Raw genomic sequence first — 20,632 nt, 5'->3', positions numbered from 1 at the left:
AAATCTATTTATTTTTCTTATCATTTATTTCCTTGACTACAAATGTAGCATACTGGAAGCCAAAAATAATTATGTCATGTAAATTCTAATTTCATTGGTTTTCTTTTACCCATTACCATCCATTACTATCATGCTAGCACGTTTGCATCTCTCTCGTACTACTTTCAATAATATCCCTCATAGACCCTTGGCCTTAGCCTTATCCTCCTTTATACCCAATACCTGCACCAACCCTACCATTGGCGTGCCCAAACCCTGTACTGTGAGCGCTTATTGGTCGTAGACGCGGATGCTGGAAGAGGCTCGTAACGTTGCAGATTTGCTGCTGCTGCTGCTGCCGCTGGTTGATGCTGCTGCTGGTGATGATTATGATGATGACTGATGCTGATGCTTCTTCCTCTTGGCTGATGTATGACCAGATTAATCCATTATTTTATTTTATTTGTTGAGTTTTGTGGTTGATTTGCTTGTGCTTACTGTTTCGTGTATTGTTCCGTATAGAATGCCGTCCGCCACAACCTGTCCCTTCACAAATGTTTCATGCGCGTGGAGAACGTAAAGGGAGCCGTCTGGACCGTCGATGAAGTGGAGTTTTACAAGCGTCGACCCCAGCGCTGCGCCACCGGGTATGTGCCCTTACGCCCTCTCCTCCTGCCCTGCCTCCCCCCGCCCGCCCCCCCTGGTCAGCCACGCCCACATCAGCATCAGGACCTCGGCATGCCAGGGCCTGGGCATAGTGCACAGGCCATGCCCCCCCCTTCTCCTTCAAGCTGTCAACTCACCCTCCAGCTTGGTGGTGACCACAAGCCACTTGAGGCTTGACCAGAGGTCCTGACGCAGATGTCGGTGTTCTTCTTGCGTGGCTGTTCCCCCAGGGGTGTTATTTTAAGGGCGCTTCGGAGGGGTTTTAAACTTTTCTCTAGAGTTTTTTCTTGTGCTTTGACTTTTTCTCTCTTTTTCTCTAATGTGGTGTTTGGTGGTCCAGAATGCGATCCGCACCAACCTCTCGCTGCACAAGTGCTTTGTGCGCTATGAGGATGACTTTGGCTCCTTTTGGATGGTGGACGACGCCGAGTTTGTCAAGCGACGCCACTTGTCCCGCGGCCGCCCCAGGAAATATGAACCCACCACCACCCCACCACTACCACCACCACCTCACCACTCCCTCCAACCTGGGCAGCAGCCCCACGCTGGTCCCCCTGGGCCCCTTGGCATCCCTGGGGTGCCCCTGCACCTACCAGGAGTGTCCGGGGCCCCCGGGGTGCCGCCCCCGCCCCCACAGTAAGCACCTCCCCACTGGCTCAGCCGCCGCACCTGGGGTGGGCAGTGCTCCTTGATCCTGGGCCACTAAGGTTCAGGCTGCCTTCTGCCCGCCCCCTGCCTGCTGCACTCACCCACTCACCCACACTCACACTCATCATCCAGGTCCATTGTGCTCACCTTTGGACCAAAACATTCATTTTTTCATTCATTTGTTCATTTTTCATTTGTTCATTCATTCATTCATTCATTCATTCATCCATCCATCCATTCACCCACATATACTCTATGACACAGACGCCTGTATCATAGTTCATTTTGTTGCACCCTAATAATTCAGCCTGCAACTGAATTGTCAGGCTTAAATGGCTATAATGTTCATTCATTCTGTATATGAGCAAGAATGAATACATACATATACCAAGGCTTTTTCCCCCTTACAAGGGAGGTAGCCAAAATGGAAAAAAGTAAAAAAGAATGAATAATTTTGTGTTTATCAGAGCCACTTTTCAGTTCAGTTCCTCTGTCATCAATATAAACTATGTGAGAAGTAAGGTATGTGATTTCACATGCCATAGGTGGAACTGTCAAAAAGATATTTGACATTAGCAAATGACAGAAGTTTTTCAAATGTCACTAGATATTTTTCAAAATATCAGAACTTGGAAAACTGTTGAATTCAGTTATACTGAAGCTGTTTTTGAGTACATCTCCACGGATTTGCAATGGCTTTTTTTCTGGGCAAGAATAATTTTCCATTTCATAAAATGTAGAAAACTAAAGTTTGACCATCTTGCCAGCTACCAGCACACATTCACTTAGAATACTGTGTAGTGACATATTCCTTCAGCTGCACTTTCATTCCCCTCCACCCACCATCCTACACCTGCCCATCACTCAACCACAATGTCATTACCATGTACTGTAGTGTAGTGGCAATGCCAAGCCTGAGACTAGATTGCTTGCCAAGCACCTTCTCTTTCCAGTTGTGGTCAGCTGAAAAAGAAACAAGTGGTTCTGTTCACCTATGAATATTTCATATATAGACTAAACATAAAAGTTCATTTGCTTTAAGTTGACATTGTTCTTGTTATTATTTTTCTATTCAACATGAATTCTATTTCAAATTGTTCACCTTCATTATATACTGATATACAGGTTGATAAATATGTGTTTTTATTGTATTAGTTTGCATTTAGTTAGCACATCAAAATTATGCTGGAAAGTATTTTTATGAAACAGTTTTGTTTAGAAATTATTTTGTACCAGTAATTATTAAGTAAATATTCATTTATGCCTCCTTTTTATCCATTTGGCTTGGCCCCCAGAAAATTTACAAAACATAGAAGTACTTATCAGTAAAGCTTCCATAAAGTATGAAAATAGAAATGCATATTCTAATTCAATACAGTATCCAGCATTCATAGGATCATACAGTTCCCAAGAGTTTGTTGATGCCAGATGTATTTTTGATATCTTTACAACTCTTTTTTTCCTACCTTGTTTTGTATTCAACCATATGACCATTTATTATACCTTCAAAATAGTAAATATAATTAAGGCAATGGAAGAATTTATATTTCTTTTTGGTTCATTTATGTTGTAAATAATAAACTTGTTTAAAGATGAATGATGATTAAAAGACTACATAATGGGACATTCTTAATAAAATCAGGTTATGTATAGATGTGCACATCTGGAACATTCCATAGAAGTAGATCAATTTCAGCTGACCATTTACATTATGGATCATTAACATCATCCTGTCTGACCATAGTATAGATCATACCATCATAGAGTAGCACCAAGTAGTGTTGTAGAGTAATAGGAACGAAAGCAGTAGAATAGAAGTCAAGTAGAGTAGTGTTTATCTGTTTGTGAAAAAGGTTTGAGTTTTTCATTTCTTGATTACTTTATACAAGGCCATCTCTTTTTAAGATAATGGGCAAATGCAAAATAGTATGTTGCATATATATTGGTATTTTTTATTCTATACAAAATGAAATTGACATGTTTTGTGAAATGTTTACTTCATGTCTCGGAATGCCAGGAGACTAAGTGCAGTAAGCACTAATTATCATAAAAGACCTGCCATCATCATTTCAAGATTAGTAAACAGTAATTTAATGATTTTAGTGTTCTTTGTACACTTCATAACATTGTGAAATAATTATACAAAAGTCCTTGCTTTGCACACTGTGTTAAACTTTGTGTAAACATTGTGTAAATCAAGGAGATATGCATAAGGACTCTGCAATATAAAAAAGTGTGCATTTTATAAAAATATGAAACTGGGGGTTATATAAGTGAACTATATATATTGATTCTCAACTCTAACAAGCAATTATGCACCTTTGCATTCAGTCAACCATTCTGTAAAATCCACATTCTGTCCTTATGAAAGTTTTGAAATATATCACAAGACCCTTTTGAATCAGTATTTGTCCATTATCATGGTGTTTGCTAAGATTTGTTTGATTTAACCTGGTTTAGTACCCTTATGACACAAACATTTCCACCAAAGCATGTTACCCTCCCAAAAGCTTTGTCTTTTTTATTCTCTTGTCCCTGTGTACTTCTACAGATATCTGAACCATTTACTGCTTGTTTAAGAATTTTTATTTTGTTTTCAAAACTTTTCTGCAGAATATCACAAAACAGTGTTTTGTATGAATGAATGTCAATTATGGATGAGGAAGTACGCAGGAACAAGAGCAGATGTCATTCCTTGGTTACCCTTGTCATTCTACATTAAATCATTGATTTGCTGTCCTACCTGGCTTAGCCTGAGCCATATTTTTTTTAGGGAATAAGGAAAAAAGCCCTGAGACATATATCCATGCAACTTCATTATGAACTTGCCTTTAAACTTTAATACATGCTGAAGTGGGATTCTTAAACACTGTAAAATAGCAGGTATTATATGTGTCAGGGTTAACTTTAGTGGCTGTTCAGTTGGTTAGGGAAAATATTATTGATATCACTTTTAGTAACCAGTGGAAATTTCGACCATTTCTCCAGTAACAGCAAGTATTTCTCTTGGCGTTGTTTTCATTGATCTTTTAAACTTTTTCTCTTATTATTGGAATGCCTTTTTCATCTTTGGCTTCAACTTATATGGCTAACATTTTTAACCTTTTTCTATGTGTATATGTATTCCCCTTTCCTGAATGTATATTTTCTCCATTACAAATTCAATATTGTAATGCAATTTATATTTACATATTTATTATATTATACTATTTCCCCTTTTCAAATTTCGCTTTGCCATTTTATATTGATAAGTCAAACACTGTGGTCATCGCTAAAGGCAAGTTTTTAGGCAAGCACACGAACTATGGATTTTAGAACTCAGTGAAAAGTGAAATGAACCGCAAAAAACAGTGTATAGTGATGCAAAGGACATAGTTGCAGTAAGTCAATGGTAGTGGTGACAAAATGGTGAATTAGTTATGGAATATTAGATAGAGGATTCATGAATAAGAAAAAATAAATCAATCTAGTACAAACAGAAATAAAATAATTTATATAAAATACATCACCATGAGCTAAGAACTGTAAGTACAGTACTGTGGTGCATGGTATATGTATAGAGACTAGAGCAGTTTTCAATATCAAGGCGCATGCTTTTTATATATCTTTTTCAATCTCTTTTTAATCTTTCCATGTTATGCATCCTATCTGTAGAAAACTTGTATAGAACAAATCGTGTGCAAATAAAAATGATGATAATGATGAAAGTGAATATGAACATGATGACAATTAGTGGAAAAATACCAAGAAATTCAACATAAGAAGATGATGTTGCCAATGATGACGAAGATGATACCAGATACACAGCAAGATGTTATCAATAGCTGTGATCACTTTTAATTTTGTGATGTCATGCTGTAAAAGTAGTTCTTGTTCTAATCATGTTGTTAACATTTACAGCGGTGTTCCAAACAAGAGTCCAACACTGTCTGGCAGCCCAACACTGTATGGTGAAGCACTCAATGCTAGCTTACAGGTGAGCCATTCCTCAGGAATTAACACATTGGCATGATAAGTGATCTCAAGTACTCTGAATCTAAAAGAGTCTTTAAACCTATAATATTTTTCAAGAGAAGATAATTGAGATGGATCTTCCCAGTACTCTTATTTCACATTTTCTTTTTCAGGCTGCCCTTGCAGACTCAAATCTGCCAATGCTCAACTCTGCCCTGGGCCTTACTGCTAGCCCTGACAAGAGCAGGTCTCCTCCCTCCTTCAGTGATGCTTTCCATCGCCAAGAGGAGGAAGATGAAGCTTCACTTGCAGCAGCTCAGAGAGAACGTGATGAGGAGAGGGAAGATTCCTATTCAGCTCAACTCATCAAACAGGAGGCGGCTGAAGAAGAAGCAGCCATGGATACCCAAGAGTCTCAGCAGCCACAGCAACAACAGCAACATGAATCTGAAGAAGAATCATCCCACAGGTCGCCTCCTCCACGATATACACCTTACCCTGTTATGGAAGAGGACCGACCCCGTTCTCGTAGTCCTTTATCACACAACCAAGTATCCATCACTCCAGTCTCACATGCTGCTGCAGTAGCAGTCTCCCTCGCAGGACCTCCTCCTCTTCAACTACTTCATGAAGCACATATGCGACCTGGGCCGCCTCTAGAGGGCTGATCTTCAACACTTCAAGTTCTGACAAATAGGGGCAATGCAGATGTCTCTCTCACTTCCCAGGAAGGGGCTATGACCCCAGAAAGTCAACAGAGCTGTCTGGTGAATTAATGTGAAATCACAGAATTACTTGGCTACTGTTGCAATGCCACTCCTCACAAGAGTTAAAATGTGCAGTTGTATTGACAAGGTGCAATTCAGACATTGCCACTTATACTCCGTTATTTTTACTACTTTGTGAAGACTTTGCATGGTCCTATTGTTTCATATCAGACTAGTCTACCAGTGAGGCACAGCCTCGCCACAGTGACACACGAGTGTTTATACTTCAGCTGTTGGATGGACGTTTTATACGAAGGTGATGATGACTCATATTGGATTGAGTGCATTTAAGTGCACTAGAAACTTATTGTAACATTGTAGATGAGGCTGCCAACAGGTTGCATAGTTGTAGTCTAGCCTTAGTCCGGGACTGCTGCTGCTGCTACCATCATTCCTGATGCACCCACACAGAGCTTTGGTGCCTACTTATCTTCTTTCTCAGACAACTTCCACAATTCTTTAATTCTTTCAGCTAGCCTACTTTAGTAACCCCCTTCCCTGTACTTTCTCCATTCCATCTGGTTAATCCAAACTTGATATACTTTGCAAGAATTTTCACCATTCAAAGCACCTCAGCTTCCACATCTTTCCATCTTAATTATCATTCAGTGTAGATTTTCATACCAGTTCTTTCATACTCTCAGAATCATCATATGTTCACCTCATCTTCCTGGAAAGTTCTTATACAAATTTAACAAAGCTCAGATCACAGTAACCATATATTTCACCCAGCCAGCAGTGGTATCATGCATTTACTTAAATGTCATTCTTTTACTCCAGATGTTAAATGTTCCCCCAGCCTTTTCCTTGAATTATACTCTGTGGTCAATTTCATAAAGTCCCAGTCACAGCCCAACAGTGAATTGATGTGTCTAAGTGTTACAAGGTGTGCAGACAGTAAACTACAATCCTTGTTGTCAAGTGCAGAGCCAAGCAGGCAAGCAGATGCAGTACCCGGGCAGCCCTGCCTCTTCCGGCATGCTGTCCACAAACTCAGTAGTGATTGTGAAAGTGTCCAGTGTGCGTGTTGCTGCCTCCAAGAGGACCTTGTGCTAAGAAAAATACTGGAATAGGCTAAGGTGATGCATCCCGGTTACTTTATTATTATTAATGATGGTGATGATGATGATGATGACAGTAATGATGATGATGGTCACCTCAGCAATCATCCATGGTGAAGAAAATAACATATGCACTGTTATGATGTGAGGCTATGATGTCTCCTTCATCTCCATCTTGTCTTCAGGAAGCGACAACCATACCCCCATCAAGTTCCTCGGTCCTCCAATGTACTTCCATCAACCCACCTCCTGCATGCCCTAGAGGATCTGATTATTTATTGTTTAATTTATGTTGTATAGAGTAAGTGGGGTTATAGAAGCACGGAGACAGGGAAATTGTTCGTGTAGGTGTGTAGTCTCATTCGCTAGCCAGCATGGATGCATTTAGCGCCTAGACTCCTGTAGGATCAGCTTTAGGAATTCTTTAGGAATCAACATAGATTCCTGAAGAACCTGCTTGTACAACATTTGAGGATTTCAGTGCATTTAATAGGTCGCAGCTTGATAAAAGGGTAGGGTGGACATCTTCTTCCTGCATTTAAAGAGTAATGTACTTTCTGCAAATGTACATCTGGAGAAATCAGTAAAGCAGATATCACTTGCCTTACATTGCAGCAGCAATGCCAACCCCTTGTATTTCCACTCAACAGTGTGTTGGCTGAAACTTATTAGAGGCAATCTAATTCTCAGTGTGCAAAAATCCCAAGAAACCATGTTGTAGTGTTAGGGGCCACTGTCGTCAGTATTGTCTTCACCGTCATTCTCGTCGTTTGCTGCAGTGTAGTGGGTGGACCTGTCGTTGTCATGCTAAACTACGTCAGTGCTGCCCCCCAAAGTAGCCGCCACCACCCTACCAATAGCGATACCTACCCAGCCTAACGTGTAGTTTGTCATCACAAGCTTAGGTTAGTGTTGTTGCTGTGTTGGTGACGCGACTTTATGTGGAACATTATTGCAGGTTATATCCATTTATTGTCCATAGCAACAAATCAGATCTTGCATAGGAAGGTCAAGAGTGGGAATACTGTATGTAATGTTTTTAAAGTAAAATGTCTTACCTCTGATGCTGCTGTTGTCCCCTCCTGTCCTTGCTTTGGAACCAACCAATGAAGTGCGCGTCACTGACAGAAACCGTGTGTATCTGTTGGTCGCCAAGTCAAACGATAGTGGAAGTGCTTGTTGTAGTACATTCCTTATGGGCGGTCCTTGCCCTGTCCTCAAGCAATAATTGTCGAGTGTTTCATGACTGTACCATGAACAATCCCATGTCATGACGAGAGCCATCACAACCACTGTCTCTACACTACCTCTCCCCATGTAAAAGGCACTGGCACTCCCTAATATATGCAGCAAACAAACCTACAACTTTAGCAACTCGACTATGCACCAGTGAGCCATGGGAGTTTAGTAGTAACACAGCACAACTAAGTTGGAGATATTTCCTCTCTTGTGGCAATTATTGCAGAATGTGAAAGCAACCAGTAAAGAGAAGGTAAATGGTGGAGAAGAGTCCGTGGTGGTGATGTTCTCTTGTTGTACATAATACGTACCTCAGATGGCCGCAACCAGGTCTGTGCCAGGACCATGTACAAGTGTACAGACTTTTTGAGTTAGCCACACTTTTCATCCACTTCTAGGTTTTCATGCAATGGACTGTCAGCCATATTTCATCCATTTGTAAAGTTTGTGGAGACGTGATCTCACTGGCTGACATGTGGAAGACAGTGGCCAATCATAATCTGGCCAGGACTGTAACCTTGAGGGCAGTGTCCAGTAGTGCAGGAATATTAGTTGCAGCAACAAGCTGTGATGTGCGGAAGAGCACAAGTCAAATGGCCACAAAGTGTAGCTGTACATAAGAACTGTGGACTGGTCAAGATGAATAATATTGTTTTGATGAAGTTCAGAAGTGTATGAAAAGCTACATGGCCATGAGATGTTGAGGTGCAGAGGAAGAAATGATGTGTTGCTTGACTAAGAGAAAGGAAAATAGAAAGTAAGGTGGTCAGAAGGTGCAGATGAAAAGTTGATTGGTCGCGTCACAAGCCGCAAGAATGTGATAAACTATGGTACACTTGGGTGGTAGCTGCCCTGTGGAGCAGGCAGTCAAGTTTTCTTTTGTGAAGAGTTTATTGTGATATGGTAAGAGCTAATGTTAAGTCATCTTTTTTTATTTAAGCAGCCAGTCCATGGTTTTATTTGTGTTTAGTGAGAAAACAAGACCTAGCCTAATTTGATTAGGATATAGAGTATGGTAGGCATTCTTTGACACAAAGCAATATATTATTATCATTATTATTATTATTATCATTATTATCATTATTATTATTATCATAATAATATTATTTACAGTGTAGAGTCCATGTCTGTATGTAAGATGAAGAATGTGCACCCTAAGAATGTAGTAGTTCCTTATTTGTATTACTGTAGTGAGAAAAACCTGAGGGAAAAGAGGAACCTCCCTCCCTCCCTCCAACAAAAGATGTGTCCCTACCCAGCCGAATGTTCCTCTCCCTTCCTCACTCCCAGGTACTGTAAATGTCACGCTTGGTGTCCATTTGTAGCTCAGTATTTGATTTTATTGTTTATTTTTGGGAACCTACCCGGCACTGTTTGTAGCTAGACGTGTAGAAGTAGCCATGGCTTGTGGCGTGATGGCAAAGGACAGGACCAGAGCGAGAGGGTTTATGTACAGTGGGTATTATGTAGAAAATGATATGTATATGGAAATTGTGCTTGCAAATTAGTAATGAAATGACAGAATACTGAAAATATTGGCTGTTTTCTTTGTTCAAATGTTCTGAAGATAGACATTTTCCTCCATGATTTATTGATATGTAATTGAGTAATAGAATTTACCTTATCATTTACAGTTGTGGGAAAGTCAAATTAATTTAGTGTTTAACACATCTTCCTCTAAGATTAAGAAGGACATGGAATAAAGCATGAGCAACAAAATGTGTAAACAGTTCTATTATGATAGATGCACGTAATTGAAATGAAGAGGCCTGGAATGCTTTCTGAAGAGATGTGCATGGAATGATGAACCAACAGACAAGCAAACAACCACATCCCCCTCTTGCGATGAGTCAGTCTGTAACCACCAAGAGTAAACACAACCCCCCTGTCTCTGTCTTTCATTCTCCTTTCAAATTATTCTCACTGAGGAATAATGGGAAAGCAAGCTATAATCAATCCCTTTTGTACTGAAAAAGATCCTTTACATGAGCCACAATGTATATACCTATGGCCTTATCCTCTATATACAGAGCCAGAATAAAGTCTGTAAAGGACATCACCATTCCCAAGGAGATGACAGGTAGTTTTAACCCCCTTCATAACTGTGATGTCTCCACAAAGATCAGAGGAAAGAAAGATAAACATGGATCACTTGGAGGATAAAGGTTTATCTACCTATTTATATGCCAATAGATTTTTCTCCCTTATGAGGGAGATAGCCAAGTCAAAAGGACATACCTACTCCCACCTATTCCACTCCTATCCACCACCCTTTATCTCCTCTCGTCTTAGCTCCTCATGAGAGACAGGTCATTCCTGTATCCCCCACCCCACTGCCCTGGGTCAGAAGCAATGTAGCAAGACAATATATCCATAGAAAGGCTGCATCACTTAATCAGTGATCCCTCAACTCTCCATCCCCTTATGCAGATAGGTAAAAGTGCTGAGTGTAGACTAGCTTTATGGAGTCAGTAGATAATATTTTTAAAAGACAGAAATAGATTAATAGAAATAGCATGGTACAAAGAGCAGAAGGATTTCACCAAGAGCTTTACTCATCAAGTACTGTGGTTGAGTTAGTAATTTCATCTGTATATGTTAGTAGTGTGCCAGAAGCTACAAATGAAAAAGTAGCATTTGTTTTAAAAAGAATGAGATGAGGAAAAAGACCAGGAGAAGAAGGCATATTGATAAATCTTCTGGAAGATGTAGGGAAAGAAACTCGTTATAGATTAGGTGAACTATATACCTAAGTGCATATATCTGGGAAGCATTCCTGAATCATGGTGCAATGCTATAGTGATTTTACTTCACAAGAAAGGAGACCAGAAAGACCTTAGTAACTATCAAGCAGATACCTGACTATAGACCACCTGCAGACAAGGAATTAGCTTATCAAGAAAATGACAGAATGCAGTACAATAAAACTCAAGTTTAGGTTTTAAGGATTATGAAAAGGCCTTAACTCAGTAGAACAAATGGAAATACTAAATTCTATGTACAAGCATGGTGCAAATAAACACATTCTACAGGTTCTGTAAAGCAAACTAATCAACTGTTGCCTAAAGTTTCACTAAATGGAAAACCCACAGCCCCACAATGGGCAGCATCAATCCTCAAAACCTCCTACAGATTTTTCTGGGAAGAAACTCCAGACTCCTGTTGTACCAGCATGGGACTGTTTCTGTCACCAGCTGAAAATGGTAGGAAGAGGAGAGCAGTCATTGGTTGTTAGTTACCTATTTATAGAATCATGAAAGGCATAGAAACTATTGATAGAGAGGATCTAATAAAATGGGATGATAGAAATACAAGAGGATACGGAAAGAAAATCAAGAAAGACAGTTATAGAAGAGATCTGAAAAAGAACAGTTTCCCCAATAGAGTAATAGACATTTGGAACAAGTTAGATGCGAAAGTGGTGTGTGCAAAAACAATACACGAATTTAAAAACAGTTTAGATAAAATGAGATATGAAGATGGGACCCCACGAGCATAGCTCCCCTTCTTGTAAAATACAACTAGGTAAATACCTTTGTGAGAATGTGTAAAAAATACCCGATACAGTTGAGGTTAACAAAGAGATATCTAGGGTCCAGTCTGGAGACATAGTGCCAGCCCCTCAAGGCTGCACCTCCTGATGGAGGCGAGGGGGTCGACATGTTTTGAAAATAGGCAGCTGAGTTGTTCATCTTGCAGGACCACCACATGTAGATACTCATCATTGGTCCTTCTAGAGAACATTTGTGAAAGGTACTGCTGTAATTTAACTACATAAAGATTCATGTGCCTAAATCATCCCAATAATCTTTCATCAGCCCTAACCGCCAGTTCCCTTTCCATCTCTGCTCTCCTCCTAACTTCCTCATTTCTCACTATTCATCCATGTGACACCCACCATACTTTCCAGACACTTCATCTCAAATACATTTAAAATTCTCCTTTCTGTCTCTCTTAAATTCCAATTAAAGTTGCCTCCCCATATACTTCCTTTCTTTATCCTACAGTTTGCCTTCACCCCCTCCTCCATTCCCTGCTACATGTGACCTTAAATACTTAAAACTATCCACTTCCTTTAACTTCACTATTTTAAGTCTTACCTCCAACTTATTGCCATCCTTTCCTCTTGTACACATTGTAACCTTGCTTCACCTACATTCACTTTCAATTTCCTCCTGTCACATACCTTCCCAAACTCCTTCACCAACTGCTTTAGACCCTCCTCTGACCCAGCCACAAACGCAGTGTCATCCACAAAAAACAAATGGCTCACTCTTCAATCCCCTCCAATCTCTCTTCCCATTTCCAATCCTCTGTCCATCACCCTCCAATCTACCTCCTGTACCACCCGATCCATGTGCAGATTTGAACAGCTATGGCAGCACAGCTCTGACACAGCCCCACTTTCACCTTCAACCACTCATTTTCACAATTACCAACCCTAGAAACAAGCTTTACTACTCATGTAAAAGCTTTTGAATGCCCTTAATAGGTTTCCCCTTTTCCATATGGATCTCTAATACCTCCCACAAACCTATCCTGTCTACCCTGTCATAAGCCTTCTCCAAATCTATAGAGGTCCCCAAAAAATCCTTCCCTTTTGCCAAAAATTTCTTGCAAATCTGCCTTATACAATTTCATCCATGCACCCCTACCTTCCTAAACCCACACTGTTACTCACCAATTACTCTGTTCCTCTCCTAATCATCTTACCCTCTTGTATGCCTTTCCAACTACACTCGACAAATTTATCTCTCTAAAAAAACTACATTCACATTTTTCTATACAAGCACTCCTCTAGTCCTTGGGAATATTCTCCTCCCTTAGGCACACATTTACAACCTCACCAGACAATCCACTATGACCATTCTTCCCTTTCTACACTCTGCACAACACCCATCCAACCCAGTTGTTTCATAATCTTTGGGTACTCTTTGTACCTTATTCTATCCTATATCCCTGTTATTTTCTTGCTCCTCCTATTGCTGTAATCAATCCTCCCTAACCTCTTCCATATTCAGCAACTCTTGGAAATACTTCAACTGTTCCTCCCTTTGTAAGACACTCCATATGACACCTATCCAACTAAATTGCCTTACCAGCTTTTATAATTTTTCAATGCTCTTTGTACCTTATCTTATCCTATATCCCTGTCATTTTTCTCTCCCATCACAGCTATTTTCCTAGCTCCTCTCAGTCACAATCAATCATTCTCTAACTTCCTGCACATTCAAGAACTCTTAAATACTCTATCAATATTCCCCTTACCACCTTCTCTTCCATTTATACCTTCTCCTCTTTACCTGACTCACCACCCCCTCACATTCTTCACATTCTTTTAAAAAAAATTCTGTTATACTCCTATACCATTTTATATCTGCTCTCCTCTTTGCCTCCCTCACCTTACATTTTGTTTCTCCTCTCTTTTCGTACTTATCATATTCTTTCCTAGTCCTACTTCCCAACCACTCCACTGATGTTCCCATTTTCTCTTCTACTACTGCCTTCACATCTTCATCCTACCATTCACTACCCTTCCTTTTATTTCCTCCAATCCTCATCATCCCACATAATTTGCAAACTTTCACTTCCTCCTTAAAACATACCCATTCTACTCTTACCTCCCCTCTTCCCCCACCACCTTCCATACTTCTCCCAGCTTCTACTGGTATTCTTCCTCCTTTTCTTTCTCATTCTATTTACTTACTCTCAGCACCTCTCAACCTCCCACCCTTTTCCTCTTTCTACACTTTTCTTCCACTCTCAATTTCCCTTCTACCAACAAATTATCTGACACTCCTCCACTCTCTCCCCTGCAAACATGAATGCCCAGAACTTTTCTTGTCTTTTTTATACCACCATTCCATTCCCCACCCTTTCACATATATACTTATGCTTGGCTCACTTCTTAAACAATGTGTTTGTTATCATCTCCCTTTGTAAATATATTTCCAATATCCTCTTTCCACTAAGATTCTTACCTGGCACTTCAAACTTCTCTGCTATTCAACCTATTGGCTCATCCCCTACTTTAGTATTGTTATCCCACAACAGTACATTCACATTCCTCCTATAACTCTCTAAACACTCAGATAAATTAAAAAAGCCTCCCTTTCTTCTTTTCTCACTACTAGGTCCATATGCACACACAACAACTAGACACTGTGAGATATAAAGACAGAACACCACGAGCATAGCTCCCCTTCTCATAAGATACAACTAGGTAAATACAGTATCCGCAAAAAGTGTAGAGCGCTCATCATTGAAATCAAGGGTAAAAAGCGCTATGAACTTTTTGTGTTTCCTGCCACTGTCAGGCATCTTGTCATTATTATTTTACATCTACCGATTCAGTCAGCTCTCTGGCAGCTCAACTAGCATTTTCCCGCCTATAGATGGAAAAAAAAATTATCGCGGTTTTTTTTATATAATTTATTTATTATTTTTTTTTAATCTCGTCCAAATTTGTTCAGATATTATTCAAAGAGGCATTAGACAGAGTATAAAAATAAACAAGTAATTGACCATATAAAGTCAGTCAGATGCTGCAAGTCCGCAACAAGTGTAGATACTGTATATGGGCCAGTATGGCTATTGGCTGGCTACCTTACAAAATTTACCTTTTATCTTAGCATACTCTTCAAAGATTAAACACTCCAATTTCCCATAATGACCCTGGACGTTGCCTAAACACAGATCCGCCACTTGGACAATGGAAAAGGGGTTAACATAGTAATGAGAGGAAACTGTTGTACTCCCCACCACCCATCAAGGCTCAGTGCTTACTTTCTACCTGACTTTTTGCTCGCTATCCCTTAACTTTAACCTACAATCATACACAAGTCCTTGAGATGCAACTCAGAAAAAACGTGTTTTTTTTTACTTTTTTTTTTTTTTTGCAAAAAAAAAACTTGACCAAAAAAATATGGATATTTTCGTTATTTTTTATATATTTTGTTTTAAAATAACTCAGCAAGGAAAAGAACCATATTACAATAACTTTTCTGTTAGAATATCAAAGAAATCAGTATACCCCTCACTTAAGGTTTTCTATGGTGTTAGGGCACTTCCATTTTCTGTGGTTTTATGTTCTGATGTGTTTTATTTATTTTACAATGTACAGTTGCCCCACTTAGCTTTGGCACAGTTTTAAAAATGTTTCGGACAAGAATAGCAACTTGCCCGGTATTCTTTTTTATTACATTTTCGTGTCTGTTCATGTACTTTTTTTTTTTTTTTTTTTTGCTTAACAGTAACTACCTTAAAATTTTGACAAACGGCGAAATACTCAAAATGGTGTAGCAGACGACACATTTTTCTTGACTTACTAATGACATCTATCACTCTTATTTGACAAGTAATACGATTAATATACGTTGCAGAGGAGAGAAAGAGAACGCAGGAATCCGGTCACGTAGTGGTCGATGGTAGACTAACAACCAGATTCAATCTGTGAGTGGTGTTGAGTGCAGTGACAAACTAACCAAAATTAACTCGTATAAGTTATGTTATAACCTTATTATTAAATCAATTATTTTCATTTATTTATTCAGCAGGGGGCTTGTGATCCAGTTATGTTATGTATTGATGGGTGGTGGGGAGTACAACAGTTTCCTCCCATTACTATGTTAACCCCTTTTCCATTGTCCAAGTGGCGGATCTGTGTTTAGGCAACGTCCAGGGTCATTATGGGAAATTGGAGTGTTTAATCTTTGAAGAGTATGCTAAGATAAAAGGTAAATTTTGTAAGGTAGCCAGCCAATAGCCATACTGGCCCATATACAGTATCTACACTTGTTGCGGGCTTGCAGCATCTGACAGTGACTTTATATGGTCAATTACTTGTTTATTTTTATACTCTGTCTAATGCTTCTTTGAATGAGATAGATGCACATATGTGGAGGGATATATACCATACTTGCATCTGTTTTTATATACTAAATATTTAATATCTGAACAAATTTGGACGCGATTAAAAAAATCATAAAAACAAGTTTTTTATGTAAAAAAAATCGTGATTAAAAAGAAACTTTTTTTTTTTTTTTTTTTTTTTTTTTTTTTTTTTTTAGTTGCATCTTTAATCATGATCCAGTCTCCGGCGATTTCGGACTGTGCCTGAATTTAACCGTACATTGCCAGAACGCGAATGGATTCTTAAAAAAAAAAAAAAAAAAATGAAGGATGGACTAATGGGCGACATATTTAAATACATGCCTCCAGACAACAAATGGTTCGTCTTCCATTATATTCTGAACCATTCAACCACACAGCCACCGTTCATTGAAGTTAGGTCTAATTACCAGGAGGACGAATCCACCAGGATCGTGGGCCGAGTACACTGGGCCGAAATCACCAGAACCCTTATATTCTCAACGCAATAAAATATATATGTTGTATACATCTTTATAAAAGATTGCAAGTACTCGCATATGCAGGGAGATGCCTCTTCAGTGTGTGGGTAAAGGCAAGTACATGTGGGAAGCTGCCGACAAGTCATTTGATCTATGAACTCTAACACGAGAAAATGCAACAAAGAAAACGAAAAGTACCTGAAGATAAACGGTACTTATCTAATAAATAATTACAAAAGGAAGATATCAAGACTGAATATAAGAAAATTAGATTCCTAGTCAACTGTGACAGAGTACTCGGTCTATATCGCTTATCATGGTTTTAAGTGCTCCACCACTTTGACCTGAACTAACTTGAGCTGGTCTGAACTCACCTAAACTGACCCGAACTGACCCTAACTGATCCGAACTGTCTCCGATTTACCCACCATCTCACCCACAGGTCGGGTAAACCACGTGGTCGGGCGGGAACAAAGACGAGCATGTACATCTGAGACAAAGACGTGGAGCAGTTGAACGTTCGAAACGTGTTGAAAGGTTTGGGTGGGGAATATTTTTCTCGTAACGTAAATATATATGGACCACTGGTACTCACTTCACTGATTGTAGAACGTTGTAAGTCACAAGTCATTTCGTAAAACACCGTGCCATCATTTTATGTCGGATGGTAAAGTGGATAATGAAAATTTTTGTTTAGCTTTTCTATATATATTTCCAACATAAGTTTTTCACATATATGTTCTTACATAACTGTAACCACACCAAAACACCAACATAAATTAGTTCGTAAGCCCTAGGTCAACATCTTCTCTTTCTGACTGACCGACTCTTTCTCTGCCTCTATCACTATTTCTCTTCCTGTGGTCTAACCTACGAATAAATAAACTCATTGAATTACTCATTACTATATGTCCTTCTATTCTTTCTACTTCCTAACTGACTTTATACATTTTATTTTGTCACCAATATCATAATATGAACTATGGTATATATATTTTTTTTTATCTGACCTTTGGTATACTTTAAATTTAATTCTAATCTAACTTCTGATTTTGGCATTCTGAATTCTGCGTCTTCCTTGTTTGTATATCTTGTACATGCTGAGTGATATGCTTAACCCGTCATCAGTCCTGATATGACTCGTTTCCACACATATTTGTTATCATCTGGGACCCTTATTTCTGAGTGCGCGTTTAATATATTTTTCCTGCACTAGTATACAATACAGTCCAATACTGCCATGACACCGCTTCGACGTTCGGGTGGCGGAAAAGTTACGGGAATTATTTTTTCATGATCCCCTAACTTCTTCTATAAGATGACGCCTGCGTACGCGTCATGAAATACTAGGATGCCGGTGTCCTGATTATATATTAATTTTATAGTTGTAGCTGAGCGACTCCCAAATTCCGTTAAGGGGACGTTCTCAGCGGTGTGTGTGTGGGGGGGTTGTGATTTTGGGTCCAGAATTCGATTTTGGGATTTTTATGAAAATGAGTCAATAATCTTACTATGTTGCTAGACGTAAAAGATTTCACCTCTACAAGCATTATGAATGGTGAAAAAACACCCTTTTTCACATGTAGGTATGGGTAAAATATCTTTTACACATATGCCTATGCATACATTGATGTTTATACTGAGAAGAATATTATATTTCTTGTTTATGTGGATCACACATGTGTACGACAACATCTGATAATACGATGCCATCAAACAGTTACCATGTGTCACTAGAAATTTAGTTATATATACAATAAAAGTGTGGCCACGTGTCTTGCGATCAGCTGTTTTTTTGTTTTGTTTCGTGCTTGCTAACGCTTGTGTGGACATTTTCGTCATAGTATTTCTACCATGCCGCGCAAGAAGAACCAACTAAAACGACAGAGGGCCACAGAACATATAGATAAAGTAAACAGAGCAAAAAAAAAAAAAAGGTAATAAAAACGGTAGTGAATCAGCAAGCGCACATGTTGTGACCGAGTGTAACTTAGACGAGTCGTATGTCATGGTGTCAGTGGATGACAGTTTACTATCTACAAATAATGTGTTTTTTCCTACATGGAATTTTTATAATAAAGTTTCAGTTCCTCCGGACAGTGATTATGATATCTCAGAATTATTTGCTGGAAATAGTAAAGGAGAAAACTACGATGAATGTGATCTTCATCTCTGCCTTTCCTCTGATGAGGAAATAGAGGAGGAGAGTAGGGAAGAAAATGTGTTTGTTGAAACTATAAATGATTCAAGTGAAAGCATGGTAACTAAAATGCCCGCAGCACTAGTCAGAAGACATTTGTTAGAAGAAATTTCTGAAAAAGATAAAACAGAGGACGAAGAGAAGGAGGAGGAGGAGGAGATGGAGACTGAGAAAATAGAAGTGATACATACCATACCAGACACTACATTATGCCAAATGGTAGCTGCTATTGGCAAATGCAGTATATGTGGTGGTGGTCTGGAAATTTGCCTAAATAAAGAAGTATTTGATTCTAGAATGACAGTAATAACCCAACAAACATGAAATAACCGGACCAACATCATATCTATTCAGGCACTGCCGATTAAGAAATGTCGGGCCAGTTACGTAAACTCAGATTTCCGGTATTGGTCAGACTTATGAAGTTATCCGCATGCACACTGGACTATGTCGGCTGGATGCTGGCCCAAAGCAGGGACAATTAACGGGTAACCTAAATCAGGCCTATACTAAATTGGACCAATTACTTAAACTCAGTTGTCCTGAGTTGGTCCGATTAATAAAGTTATCCGCATGTACACTGGACTGTGTCGGCTAGAAGCTGGGCCAAGGCAGGGGCAATGAATGGGTACCCTAAATTGGGCCTACACTACATTGGGCCACATCCATTAATTCTTATTCCCAGAATTGGTCCGACTAATAAAGTTATCCGCATACACACTGGACTAAGTCAACTAGATGCTGGTACGTGTATTGGACCAGTTGATATAGTTATTCATTTTTACATTTGACTGCAGTGGTTAGACATCGATGCCATTGATGGAAAACTACTTTTATGCCTACGCTTCATGTGCATAGCTCAGTATCTGGCTACATGCCACCTCACTCACCCTTCACCCCTTCAACTTTAACCTATTAGCACACCTGATACATATTTTGGATGCATTCCAGGATCTGTTAAATGCACCAAGAAGTATAGCACGTATGGAAAAAGGTTAATGGAGTAGGGGCGAGTGTGCATGGCACCTAGTCTGGTCCTGAATCATACACATGACATGTAGGCAAAAAAGTAGTTCTCCATCAAAGGCTGTTATATCTAACAGATGCAGTCAAATGTGAAAATGAATAACTATATCAGCTTGTCCAATGCACTTACCAGCATCCAGTTGACTTAGTCCAGTATAGTATACAAATAAACATCTAACCAGTACAGTCAAATGTAAAAGTGAATATCATGCAATACTGATAAAGCTCACAAACTGAAACACACCTGATTATATACAAGTAGACTTTATTAAGAGAAATATGAAAAACAATTTTTTATTACAATGCATACTGCAGTAAAAATGAAAATCTAGTGTAGGCCTTATGGTCTCTTGCAGTCTCCTTCATTCTTATGTCCTTATGTAGACTAGTTTCTAGTAGGAACTATATACACATTGATATATATATATATATATATATATATATATATATATATATATATATATATATATATATATATATATATATACATATATATAAAACATATGCTAATGTACTCTTTCAGTATCACAAATATAAAATATTCTCATTTCATATTCTCCAATATGAAAAGATCACATGAATATCAGTGTTGAACAAATTGCAGTATTTAAGCCATTAAACAATTGTGAAAGTAGTGTATGTGCAGTTTTCAAAGGAAACACACACACACATATATATATATATATATATATATATATATATATATATATATATATATATATATATGTGTGTATTTACCTA

The 20,632-nt window shown here is 38.9% G+C and overlaps 1 protein-coding gene across 12 annotated transcripts in view; it reads left to right on the top strand.

Annotated features, from left to right (window-relative positions):
- The window catches only part of FoxP (forkhead box transcription factor P), a 208,269-nt gene extending 198,067 nt beyond the window's left edge, over positions 1-10,202 (top strand). For 9 of the 12 annotated variants that reach the window (XM_076208706.1, XM_076208699.1, XM_076208704.1 and 6 more), the window contains 3 exons: positions 986-1,281; positions 5,194-5,269; positions 5,421-10,202. In XM_076208706.1, the coding sequence (XP_076064821.1) occupies positions 986-1,281; positions 5,194-5,269; positions 5,421-5,915 (867 nt within the window). In that variant the 3' untranslated portion in view covers positions 5,916-10,202. Of the gene's footprint in view, positions 1-501; positions 627-985; positions 1,282-5,193; positions 5,270-5,420 lie in introns of all 12 variants that reach the window. The other 3 variants (XM_076208707.1, XM_076208705.1, XM_076208703.1) reach the window with 1 other exon arrangement.
- Positions 10,203-20,632: the final 10,430 nt, after the last annotated feature.

This window comes from Oratosquilla oratoria, chromosome 25 (assembly GCF_046742065.1).
Source record: "Oratosquilla oratoria isolate Oo_2021 chromosome 25, ASM4674206v1, whole genome shotgun sequence".
NCBI lineage: Eukaryota > Metazoa > Arthropoda > Malacostraca > Stomatopoda > Squillidae > Oratosquilla > Oratosquilla oratoria.
This window is presented reverse-complemented; position numbering and strand designations above follow the sequence as displayed.